Genomic DNA, 13,536 nt, shown 5'->3' with positions numbered 1-13,536 from the left:
CTGATGGTTTAGTAGGCCTCTAAGCACACTGCGTCATAATGTAACTACTTCTGGCCTCATTTGGTGCTGGGGAGGTTGTAGCTGGGCCTGGGTGTACATGGAGCCATTTTCAGCAAGTCACTGTTGCTTTCGCCTTTTCATGCGACTTAATTTACTTCTGGGTCTTTCACTTGGTGGGTGATTTTCACATGCTGCACCATGTCTCTGCCCTGGGAAGATGTCAGCAGTCCCGTGGTGCTCCCTTGACAGAAAGGCTTTCTGCCTTTCTGACCAGGCTTTCCCCCTCCTGCTGTTAGTGGCTATCCTACCTGATAGCCACTTGCCCTCCCAGATACAGTTATATTTCACCGATGGTGGTGTAAGCACGTGTGTTTGTGTGCATATGTGTCTGATCTGTATAAGATTCTTGCTCCTGTGCTGTGTGAGAGGATAAAGCTTTTGGCCTCCTTCCACTCTACTGTTACCTGCTTGGGATGGCAATCTTTTGGTGGTCTTCCCCTTCTTTAAAATCTCTCACACACCCCCCCACACCACACTATCTGTCCACATGGTATTGCTGTAAAATATGAAAAGTCCAGGGAAGGGATAATATTAAAAAGGAATGCAAATAAGTATAATAGATAAGTGAGAGAAGAGAGCTTTTCCCCTGTTTTTTCCCCTCTTATAAATATGCTTGATGAAATAAGCGTCTTGAGCTGTCAGATGTGCAGACAACGCAGGTAACTTGTGGCCACCACAGCTAGGGCTTCATCATGGAGTTAAGAGGAGTGAAGAAGAGAGAGCTCTCGGTCACCTCACTAGTTCAGTTATTTTAGCTTTGCAGATCTGCAGAAACTGAAATACAGTGTTTGCATATGAAATACACCATGTGAAGAAGTGCTGTAGAGCCCCAGAAATTGCCCTCCCTGTTGTTGACTTCTGTCCCAGTCCCAAGCTTTGGGCATGGGAGTCTTCAAGCCATCTGACAGCTTCAGTTCCCCCCCAGGCCTGTTTGTGTCGGCTTAATTTCAGTCAGTGGTAGATCATCTTCCACGATATGAGGATGATGCTCAAATCACTGAGTATTTGCCTTACTGCCTTGACTTACGGCCCTTTCTTGCTGCTCTGATTTTTTTTTTAAAAAGCCTACTGCATTGAACAGTTTTAAAATTGTGTTAAAAAACATGTCTCTGTCTATGCTACATGAGATGAATCAAAATATAGTTATGGGTTCATAAAATCCAGCTGATACTGCTGCTGCTATAGCTAGGTATAATGAAGATAGTATGGTACCCTGTTTTTGTAACTGTACTTCTTGTTTAATGATAAATTTTATTCTGTGTGCTATAGCTTTACAAAACCTGCAGCAGTGGGCTTGCGGCAGAGAGGCAGAGCCAGAGAGGATGTTCCCTGGCACCTGGGGAGGACTCTGCCCTGGAAATTCCCCAGAGCTCCTCCCTCGGAGCGACTGGCCACACAGTGAGCTTCCTCTGCCGCAAGGGGTTTTCTGAGGGGAAACTCCAAATTTAGTGTCAAATGTCATAACCTAACCTGAGCTTTGAGAGTAGGATTGTCTCATTTTCAGCTAGTCCCACGGCTGGGTGTGTGTTTTGAGGAGCCCATCATCTTGGCTCTTTCAAAGAAGTTGGCTGCAGGCTTTTGTCAGAGGCTAAGGCAAGTCACAGGTGAAAGAAGAGGTCTGCCTTTTCCTTTGTGATCTGACTGATTAGGAGGCTCAGCTTTCTTTTTGTAGATGGATAGGTGTTTTCCTCTCCATTTTGTCTGCCGAGGATTAATTTCATACCTTTGTTCTCTGCCTGGGATTAAAGGGTAGACTCCTTGGGCAAGTGGCTTTGTTTCTTTTTTTTCTCACTTGTGGGGGCAACTCTAGAAGCAAGTGTGTACTGAAAGCCTGGCGTGCCATACAATGTCTGTGTTTCAGCACATGAAGTGAATTTGCTTTCTGCAAAGGTGCAAACAAGTCGTTGGGCAACAGCTGCCAGAGTTTCGGATTGGGGCAGAGGACTTCTTGATCGAGTCGCCTGTGTCTGAGCAAAGTCTTTTGTTCTGTGGCTCACACTGATCCCACCAGGGCCGGTGGGGTCCCCTGTTGTAGGGAGCAAAAAGGGCTTCTCTGAAGTCTCCTCCCGCACTGTAGGCACTGGCCTTCCTTGGGAGGAACAGGAGGGGTTGGAAACACAGCAGGGAAAGGAAGAGAGCAAGTCTTCCAGCTTGGAGGACAGAGCCACTGCTAGCAATCTGGAGTATTTTTGAGCAATCTTAGAGGCAGTTTTTTATCCTTCCAAGCAACATTATAGAAGGAAAAAGTCCCAGCAGAAAGCTGAGTACCATCCACTTGAGACCCACGTGTGCACTGTAATGAGGAATCTGGTTTTACCTGCTGAGCATCTGGTTCCCTCTCCTGCCTGAACAGCATCCAGTGGGATGTAGCAGCCTGTAAAGTCCAGGCCACATATGTGCTGATTCCTCTGGGTATGCATATGATGAGATTTATTTCTCTTCAGGGAAAAATGACCAGCTGTCCTAATAATCTATGGTACTGAATTCATTTGTATATAATAAAGAGAAACAGCTAACAACAATATCCAGGGACAGACCCTTTCAGTTAGTGCAGTACAATGGTTGTTATTCTTAGGAGAATAATTGCAGCTGCTGTGGGCAAGCTCTAGTCTTTGTGCACTCCAGACAGATGTAACAGAAGAATGGGGATCTCTTGACACATCAGAAAATCTGGGGAAAGTGATTGAATGTGATGAACTGCTGCTGCAGATAGCTCTTTGATTATGCCTTTGTTTTCAGTCTGATGCTCCTGTTTCAGGTAACAGCTGGAGCAACAACTGCCTCAACCGCTCTGCGGCAGCAGCTGGTGAAGAGGGGTGGGAAATGACAGTACCACACGAATGGTTGGTTGAAGCAGGCTGCCGGTTTGGCTGTCTGAATAGTGTGTTATAGGACCAGAAGGTTTCTCAATACATGGTGATGAAAATTCAGCTTGGAATCATCATTAAATATACCAGCAGCATCTTCAAGCGACTGTGAACTGGTTGTTTCTGTTGGAGTGATTTTTATCTGGCACTGCCAGCAGGAGCAGGGCAGGGATCGTGCCCCTGTACTAGGCACTGGTGAGGCCATACCTTGAATACTGTGTTCAGTTTTGGGTCCCTCAGGACAAGAAGGACCTTGAGGTGCTGGAGCGTGTCCAGAGAAGGGCAACGAAGTTGAAGGGTCTAGAGAACAAGTCTTATGAGGAGTGGCTGAGGGAGCTGGGGGGCTTTAGCCTGGAGAAGAGGAGGCTGAGGGGAGACCTTATGACTCTACAACTACCTGAAAGGGGCTGTAGTGAGGTGGGGGTTGGTCTCTCCTCCCTGGTAACAAGCAATAGGACAAGAGGAAACTGCTTCAATTTGTACCAGGGGAGGTTTAGGTTGGATATTAGGAAAAATGTCTTCAATGAAAGAGTGGTCAGGCATTGGCGCAGGCTGCCCAGAGAGGTGGTGGAGTCACCATCCTTGGAGGTGTTTAAAAGACGTGTAGATGTGGCACTTCAGGGCGTGGTTTAGGAGCCCTGGGGGTGTTGGGTTGGCAGTTGGACTTGATGATCCTAGAGGTCTTTTCCAACCTTAATGATTCTGTGATCCAAAAAAAAAAAAAAAACATCTACCATACTACGCAGACTGAGGTGCTGCTTCAGTCCTTCTATTGTGGGCATTTAACAAGTTTTTTTTCTTTTTTCTTTTTTTTTTTTAATTTTTACAAAAAATTTTGAAGTGTCATCTAATGCCCTGATTTTTCTGCAAGCCTCCCATAACTGGGGCTAGTGTCTGGCAACACTGCAGCAAATAAGGGTCATCTTAGTTTAGAGTTCTTGTGTATTTAAGAGCTGCTGGGCAGGGTGATGAGTTGTTATAGTACACTTCATATAAGTACAACTCTTTGAGAGTCGACAAAGACAAGTGCAGTCACCCAGCAATCCATCAGTCAATGGGAAACCTTATTGCTAAGCTGAGGTTTTACGAAGACACTGGGAAAGCGTACTTCTAGTTCTCCTTGATAAATTCTGGGTGGGGTGCACATGCATTGAAGCAATCCTTGACATAAAGCAACATTGAAGAAATACTACTCTGCAAATGATAGCTAGAAGAAGAGCAAATTGCTGGAGCAAAATCAGCTCCCTGGTGGTTCAAAGCTAGGTGCATCATTTTGGGTTCTCATTTGTACTCCTTGGAGAACTCTGTAGATTGAAACGTGCAGAAGGTCCAATGCTCCTGTACCTTAAAGTACATCTCTTGATAATTTTTGTCTCGGATCAGATTAATTTTTGAGTTTGGAAGGTTTCCAAGGTGATGCTTTGCATTTTACTTCTAATTCAGGTGACTAGTCCTTGTAACTGCCACAAATCTCATTTTCAGTATGAATTAAACACAACTTCTCTCTCCTCCTCTTTAGTGTCAAAGTCCATGCCTCAAGAGCACTGACAAGTTTAGACAGAGAAATTGGATTTTCACCGCATCAATTCAGCAGAAATTTTGTTGTTTTTATCATTGTTTAACCAGCTCTGTCATCTTACAATTTTCTGTGGGCTGCATTGTCTAAGGAAAAATCAGGGTTTGTTTGGAAAACCCTGACTTATGTTTAAAGGATAATTTTGCTTCCCAACACATAGACATGCTACTGTGAAAATCTCATTGTGTAAAGTCCCGTGGATCATTGCACAAAGATGAAAAGGAACTTCTGTGCTTGACTGAAAAATGGCTTTCCTGGTGTGGTAATACCCAGAACTGTAGCGCAGCCAGGCTTATGAACAGATCACATAAAATGAAAATCTTGTTATCCAGTCTCTCCCTTGATTAGGTAGAATCAAACTTCGTGGTGAAGAGTTTAAAAAGAAAACAGGAAGTGCTGTTTTACCTTAGCGCATTTTATTGCAAGCTAGCTCTGAATATTCTTAATTGAACAGAAGTGTAGGACTGGCAACACCCTTGTAGGTCATGTCCCCGTAAAAAAACCTGCACGTGGTATCTGTAATAATGAATCTGTTGATTTTACTCAAGAAAACTTCGGGTACAAGTGTGTGTTCTTATTTTTTCTTTTAGTCCTAGTTGTACATGTCTCGCTTAAAGCTGCCTCTTCCTAAGTACAGTTTTGTTCAAAAGCTTTTTTCTGGTTTGTCTTCAAAGCTTTCTGAGATGCACACATCAAGGGAACTGTGAAAGTACAAGAAAGTAATTATTTGGTTTGATTTTGTATTGTGGATTTCTTCTTAAAGGCCCAGTGAAGTCCCTAGACTTAAGATTTTTGGTGGACTTTTGCCTTGATTAAGACTGTAGCAGACGTTTACACCAAATGTTCCCCGAGTGGCACTTCTGATTTCTTTTGCAAAGGACCGGACAAAGGCTTTTTTGGAAGGTCAGCTTCTGTTTGCTGTTAAAAGCAAGATTACAAGTGTAGGGCTTGGTTTATATATTTTTTTCATCATCTGAGAGAGGACAGCTTCTTGTGAACTCAGAATCAGAGAAGGAATCATGTTAAAAGACTTATAGTTGGAAAAGTCATGCTTTCTGCAAGATGTGACCATTCGAATGAGGTTATCCTTCGCAGGCAGTCTCATTCCTCTGGGCCAAATTCAGACGTACTGTAAACTCTTTAAATTTGCTGATAGTCAAGAAAGTACCCTTTAATAATAATTTTATCTAGGAGGGAATACCTATTCACATGAATTGAGGATTCAGCCCATTGTGTTCAGCCATTGTGTGGAGTCCCTTCCCTGGAGACATTCACCCCCCGCCTGGACGCGGTCCTGTGCCCCCTGCTCTGGGGGTGCCTGCTCAAGCAGGGGTGGGACGGGGTGAGCTCCAGAGGGCCCTTCCAACCCCTGCCAGTCTGGGATTTTGTGTTTTCTCATACGCAAACAACCTGAGTGTAGGCTTCTAGGCCGTTACTCTTGAATTAGAAATTCAAATATGGGTAATTTTAAATTGTTCTGACTTGTGCTTGGTTTTAAAGAAATGAAAGTGCTTTCTGCATAAGCACTGTATTGTGGTGTGGCAGTAGGAGGTGAAATACCAGTATCCAGAATAATCTTTTAGATGACAGTAATAGAAGAAAGAGTATTGGCTGTTAAAGGGCATCCTTTTGTCTTTCAGTCTCTCCAGCCAGAGATCAGAGATGGCTGCTTAGTTTCTGTATGAAAATAAGAATTTCCAGTACACTATTTACTAATTTATTTCTTCTACACTGGTACCGTGTGTGGTGTGTTCTATTGTGCAGTTATGGAAACTGCATTCTAACTACATTTTTTTGGTCACTGCATCATATTTTGTTATTAATACAGGAACTGTTTCTGTTTAAGCAGTATGTATATTTATACATCTTGAATGTAGAGACCAGTATGACTTGCCTTTTGCCCATTTTCATTCTTTGAATTTTTTCTGAAGAAGCAAAACGTAAATGCACAATAGCCTGGTATGCAAAGGGAAGTATACTAGCAAAGTGGAAGGAAAGACATTCAGAAACATGCCTTCCTTTAGTAGAAAGCCATTCTTCCCAGTATTGTGCTAGTCAGCCTTCCTCTGAACAAAGCCACTTCCATAGGACCTGTAATTCCTGTGTGTAAATCATAACTTCTCAGAGTATTCTTTAAAAGGCTTTTTAAACATTATCCTTTTTATCATGACATTTAGTGTCCTCTGTGGTCATGTGGGAAGCTGTGATAGAGTGAGGAATGTATGAACCAGACCACTCGTATTCCCAGTCTTCCTTCTGTCCCCTATTGTGTTGAATTGGCTTGCTTTATTTTGCCAGCACACCATTCCTGATTATGAACATCATTGTCTCAGCAGGTTCCAACTGTGTTATTACAATTCAACATACTCAGTAGCTATTTTCCTTTAAGGTCACTAAAATGAGATACTTAAAAGGCACTGGCTTGCTTGAGGTATTTTGATCTTAAAATTTTTCCTGTAGCCTATTATTACGTGCCAAGTCAGCTTCAGCTCCTGAATATGCAGCATTCCCACATCCTCCTGCAGCCCTCCAGCTGAAGCCTGTGTTTTGCCAAAGTATTACTTCATTCATCATCCAGAAAGGGTAATTCCTCAGCTCCTGCTTTCCTGTTCTGATCTAGAGTGTATACAATGAGACTCTAGGATGTAGCAGTCTACATTCTTATTCTTCTCTCCTCATTATGGATCCCACTATGTATGAATCCATTGCAAGCCATTTAAATGATGGGCCTACATGGCTATCTGTGCGAATGAAGAAATTACACGTGATGTATAGATTGCTGTCAGTTCTGCAAGTGTTAAAGCCCCGTCTTTTCCTGCGTTTAGTCGGTTAAATTTGCGTTAATTGAATTCCTGTCTTATTCCAGTCCTTCCATCAGCTGGGTCAAGAACTTTGCTTTCTCTGTGATGGAGTTAGCTTATATTGAATTTGAGAAGTAACTTCTAAATGGTCCTTATAATAGATTGCAGAGACGGTGAGGACAAGCAGTCAAAATCTTGATTAGCTGTTCTGCCAGGGAAGAATAGCAATGAGTCAAAACTATGGACGTCTTCCCAGGCAAGTATTTAGTGCTATTCCAAGGAGCTTTTTTTAAAACCACTTTGCCTGGTAATAAGTGAGTAATATAGTAATAAGTAAAGCAACTTTTAAGCAGACAGAATAGCCCTGTTAAAATGAAATATGATGCTCCAGGGTGGTGATAAAAGAAAATATTATTTCTGGTTCAGGTCGCATGTAACAGATCATGGCTGTTAAAGCCCTTTGTCAGTAGAGTGAATCTGTATTGGCTGCCTGGTTTCTCTTGCGGGTCATTAGTTTGTCAGTTAATTGGAAAGCTTGTGAGGGGCTTCTCTGGGATAGAGTTTTGTGGTAGAAGAGAACAACCCAGGAATAAAATTAGTTAAAAGCTGTTCATAGTTAGTAACTATGGCTGGTTCGTACAGTTTTGATTGCTGCATGTGAATTGTATGATGGACTAATCTCTAAAAAGGACGAAGGATTCCTATGGTATTGCTCTGAAGGCTAACAAGGGCTTGAAACAGGATACTACTGTGAAATTCATACCATAAATAATACAAATACACTTGTAAGAGTCGGCATGATGCTGCGACTGTAGCAAAAGAATTCTTTAGATTCAAGCCTGTGGTTAATGTGGCTATCTCTAGCTTGAGTCAGTGATGATTTACTAATGATATTCTTTATTGATCTGTGTCAGATTAATATAAAGTTATCTTAAATTCCGCAAAATGGTCTTATAACTGTAGTTCTGCTGTCATTGAAATGTCAGTGTGCAATTCATTATTTATTTTTCAGTGACTTGAGGGATGATTGTAAAAAATAAACTGGGTATAAAGAGAGTATTTTTCCCCACTTGGGACCTGGGCCTGAAAGTCCACTTGGGCTTGTGCATCCTTCTTAGCAGTACGAGCTCTACAACTGGGTCTTAGTTTGTAATGTTGCTTTGGTTGTATAGTTTAGAAAGAAATTAAAAATTGGTCTTTCTTCCTGTTAGCTGTGTGAGTTGTGCAGAGGAGTGAAAAGTTGTATGAACCTGTGGGGGGGGGACACCTTTCTGTGAAGAAAGTAAACAGGTAGGAGGAAAGGCACATGGAAGAGGCTTATTAAATAGAGGTGCCATTTTTATACTGTTGTTCTTCTGGCTATAACTGCACTTTACATTTTATTATGGCTCTGGTCTTTAGAGTTGAATTTTATAAGGCAGTTTCAGAACAATTGGGTCAGTCACCCATTATTCATTCAATTACACACTGCAGCCTTGCTGTTCCCCGTTGACATCTGTACACAAAGCCTAGCTCTTTTTTACATAACATGACCAGCTCAGATGCTGATTGTGGGAGATGCTGAAAGTCACTGGGAACTCCAGAGCCTGAGAAAAGAAATGGCTAGATATTTTGTTCCCTCTGGCATGCCCAGAGGCAGGCAGGAAGCTGATAATGGCATCATTACACATGTAATATTTTGTGTTTTGCCCATATACTGCTGTAGAAAAGGGAGAGATTGGAGACTGCGATGTGGGAAATGTTGTTAAACCTCTTTTATGTAGCTAGCCAGCTGTATTTTTGTTTGTTGCCTTACACAGGCATTGACTTACGCTGTCACGAGCCGTTTGTGAGGGGACTGCCTCATCTGGAGCTGGAGGGATCTGCCTCATCTGTGCTGTGGTGGTAATGAGGTGATCGGCCTTGCTGGCCGGTAGATTGAAAAGCAGCGTGCTCCAACGAAGCAGGCCGTTAGGGAAAGGAATGGAAATAGCTGCCTTATCAATACGATTAAATGATACACTGGACAGCTGAATTCGGCATCTGAGGCCGTTTCATGCCTCTGTGCAGCTGGGCGAGATGGTCCAGCCAGCCTTTCTGTAGGTGGTCAGTAACAGAGTCCAAGTCCAGCTTCGTGTGCTTTGGGGTTCAGATGTAAATAAATGCTGACTCTTGAAACGGGACACAGTAAGCACTGTGCCTGGAAAATACGAAGGGGCAAGTTCTCAAAAGAAAACTCAAGTGCATAGAGGTAGGCAGCAGGGACCGTGTGCGTGTCAAAACGGGCCTCGGTCTTTACGTGCTTTCTGAATAACAGTGAATGGTTTCTTCCACCTGTAAAATGAATACAATGCTGCGTTATCTTGTGAGACTACTGTTGAAATAAATCCAGTGACGTTTCTGAAATGTTTGGATACTTCAGTGCTGAACAGTAAAGAAAAGCTCAGAAATAAATTAGTAGTTCTTTAGTTGGGAAGAGCATCGGTGAAAGGTTGTGAAAGGAGTACAATTTTTACAACACAGCTAAAAGGAAGCATTGAAATGATGCTGGTGGGGAGTGCTGACTGCCTCGTACACTGAATTGAAGCTATTTTCTTATGGAAAAGAAAATAGCTTGTGAAAAAGTAATGGAACGCTGCATGAAAGTGTACACCTGCGAAGTAGGGGGGAGAGAAGTATTAAAGTTGCAAAAATAATCCCTATACTAACTCCTAATGATTGATTAGACCTGAGTTTTTGAACTTTATGTTAAAAGTGCAACTTGTGAATTTATTTACAAGTACCAAAGGCACAGGTTTTTGTCAGGTTGGGTAATACCAAAGTAGTAAACCTACATGTTTTTATATGTAGAATAAAAACTTGAATTTGTTCATATAAGCATGGACAATGCCTCAGATTTACTCACTGTTGAATCAGTTTGGTACAGATACTTTGTAGGTTTTTATTGAACTAAACAAACTTGAGTAGTGCTAGTTCATATAAAATTACTGTGAGAACAAGTGACTGCAGTCGAACCTTTCCTGGCAGAGTTGGAAACTGGGTTATAGGAGGATAGTTAACTGCAGATTCTGTGTGTTAGGTGTTTGGATGGTAGCCTAGCAGAGCACCAGCCCTGGACACTGCTGGGAAGGTCTAAGATATGGTTACACAAATAATCGTAATTATGTTTCAGATGGTAAGTAAAATGTATATGAACTCATTAATTAAGAGCTGTAAAGCTAGTGTATGAACAGTTTTGCAAACAAACAGGATTAAGTGGGTAGAAATTGGGTGGAAGAAATGTTGGTTACTCACTAGCAACACTGAAACCAAATACACAGATTTTATCTTGGTATTGGCTCTTTTTGTTAGCATGAGTCACCTTAAAGCCTACATGCTTCCATATGAAAATGTCTTGTGTAGCAGACCGTGATGAGCACAGAAGGTCAACCTTATTTTATTTTATTTTAATCCCTTCTAGCCTTCAGGAAAAAGAACAATCGTTCAGCATGGCCATTAAAGAAACTACTGCCAAAGTAAGTATATGTCAGTTTTCAGTTCTTCAGAATATTTAGAGAAGTGGATGATAGCTTGCATTTTAATAAATTGTCTGCATTTTAGAAAGTTGGTTTTGTGGTGTTTTCTGCTAAACAGATTTTGCATGTAAATATTTTTAAACATACACTTAAAAAAACCCCACAAACCCAACTTATATTTGGACAGGCCACAGAGATTATGTTTAAGGAAGCAGATGGAGTAATCTATTGTTTCTTGGCTTATGTCTACTAGTGATCAGTCTTCTGACTGGTCTCCATTTAGGAACAGACTCCTTAGCTTTATGAAATGAAAGAGAATTCTGGTCACAGCTGAATGTTTTCACTCTTAATACAGAGCCTCTTACTTTAGTAGCTAACTGGTTTTGTTGGTGTGAAGGAAGACCATAAATGAAGTGCCTCTTTTCCCTGCCCTTTCACTAACAATAAATGAGCAATCTAATTCTCATCCCCCTTCAAAAATAAAGTGGTGTGTCATATTTCGCATACGTTTTGTTTCTAACCAGAGACGTTAGCACTTTCCTTTAATTTTATTTCTCATGGCCTCCTTCCAATAAAGAGATCACTAAAGTTTTCTTTTTATTTCAGAATGGCTCAGTGAGCCACAAAGCATCTTTGCTCCAGGAGTGCTCTAGAAAAAAGGTCCATTTTTTTTTTTTTCAACTGATTGATACAGGTCTATATGGAACAGGGAATGGAAAATATTTGAGTTTTGATCAGTAATTAATTTATACTCTGAAATAAGTTTATTTCTCTAATAGCACTCACCAAAGTTAGTGAAAATTTTATCCTTTATGATCTGTTCTTCCTAATCATCTTGACCTACACTTTTAGCATGTACTGTTATAAAATAAGTTTAAAGACTGCATCTTAAACCTCTCCCTCTTCTCCTACTTTATTTTGGGCTCATTTGCCTCTATTCCTTGCTTATGCACACATCTTTGGAAAAATTAGTATAGACGATTATATTTTAAAAGACTATGAATAAAGTATCAAAAGATTGCAGCTGACCTACAGCTCATCTACTAAAATGCATGAAACATTCAGCACCTCAGAGCCATGTATTGTTTCAAAGTGTCTGCAAGCTAAAACATAAGTTACAGATTTTGCCTTCTCCCCTGAAAATGTGTGCCTCTTGGAGTTTTATTTTATAACCATAGTATCTAGAGACTTCTTCACTAAAAGCTGAAATATTGGGTAACAATTAAGAAGCCTGCGAATTTCACAGCCTGTTTGTTTCTTTAAATAGTCAATACATAAAATATTATTTTAATTTTATTTCATTCCTACATTGATGGCTTTTTATGTATTAGAGAAAATAAATAGGAAGCAAGTAATAAGACTCCTCCTATTTATTCATTTATTTAGATAATCTCATCCTGTTATTTGCTTCTCAAACTGAGTAGAGCTGGTCTTTTAAACCTTTTCATTGTATGAGGAAAACACTCTTTGTCAAAGGTCTTTTCTTTCCCCCTGTGCCATTAGTATTTATATGGCCTTTTCCCTCTCATCTGTGGTGTTTTCAGCTGAGGCTGCAAAAGCTAAGATTTGCCTGTTAATGAAGGGAACAATCTCCCTTACCCACCTTCTTCCTTCAGAAATCAATATGTGCTTTTGCTAATGGCAAGCCTGTGCTGTATGGGGGGTCCAGGTGGACTGCCCTTTTCTTCACGCAGTGTAAAGAGATTTTTCCAAGGTACTGTTGTAAAGGAATGTGAAGGCTGCTCAGAACTTACTTTTTCTCCTGAGGTGGTTGGAGGAAGAGTAAATTTCAGTGCTTTAGTCTGTGTCCTTGTCCCTCTTTCTGCTGCTTTAGATTAACATCATAAGCAGGAAGAATGGAAGAGGATGACAATGGGCAAATTTGCTTTTGATATTTTGCTGCTTTTCATCTTGATTCCACATACCTTTGCTAACCAGCATGCTACTGGTTTGAGAGACTGCTTTTTTGAGTAGCGTTTGTATCTGAACACAGATTTGTAAGGTATATTCCTAAACAAGAGCCTTTTCTCTTTTTGAAAGTCTGCAAAAAAACCCCCACAAACCACTGGAGAGGATTTAAAAATAGCTACAGTAGTATTTGGCTGTAAAGAACTTCCCCGTAACTGAAAGGGAGTTTTTTTTAGTCTTGAAGCTCGGTGCTCCGTGGGCTGCAGCAGAGCTGGTCAGCAAGCACAGGGAAGAGGCATTGCTGGGACGACAGGCATATGCGCTTGCGGTCGGGCTGGGTAGGGGAGGGTGGCGCGTTCCTTGGGAGTAAAGAAGGATGCTGGCTTTGTGAATGTTCATTATCTTCGTTAGCTAAGAAATAACCTTTCCTTAGTGGCTCAATAAGCTACTGTAATGAATAATGGTAGCTGTTACTATGGTAAAATGATCAGAAAAAAACAAAAGAATTGGTGCTTGTAGAGTAGAACTGATGTAACACAGAAGCAGTGCTAGTAGTTTAGAGGTCGTTATATTGTTTTGCCTCTCCCAGCCACTCATTTAGTTTTGTCAAACTATGCTGTATGATAGCTCTGAAGATTAATGTTGTTCATTTATCTACAGAATACATGTGACGTAGAGACAAGCAGAGGCTTGGTAACGTACTTATCTCATGTTCCAGAAGAGTCATCTGAGTTAGAGGAACTGCCTTTCAGCCCCTGGTCCCTGCATTTGGTCTGTTAATAAGGAGTGCCAGCCAGCTTCGTTCTGACAGTAGTGCTTACAAAGTGGAC

The 13,536-nt window shown here is 41.2% G+C and overlaps 1 protein-coding gene across 6 annotated transcripts in view; it reads left to right on the top strand.

Moving 5' to 3' along the window:
- Nucleotides 1-13,536, top strand: part of DISC1 (DISC1 scaffold protein) — a 216,067-nt gene that overhangs the window by 77,013 nt on the left and 125,518 nt on the right. For all 6 annotated transcript variants that reach the window (XM_075089495.1, XM_075089494.1, XM_075089491.1 and 3 more), the window contains exon 8: nt 10,744-10,798. In XM_075089495.1, coding sequence (XP_074945596.1) covers nt 10,744-10,798 — 55 coding nt within the window. The remainder of the gene's footprint in view (nt 1-10,743; nt 10,799-13,536) is intronic.

Source organism: Phalacrocorax aristotelis, chromosome 3 (genome assembly GCF_949628215.1).
Source record: "Phalacrocorax aristotelis chromosome 3, bGulAri2.1, whole genome shotgun sequence".
Lineage (NCBI taxonomy): Eukaryota > Metazoa > Chordata > Aves > Suliformes > Phalacrocoracidae > Phalacrocorax > Phalacrocorax aristotelis.
Note: the sequence above shows the minus strand (reverse complement) of the source record. Positions and strands in the feature narration are given on the sequence as shown.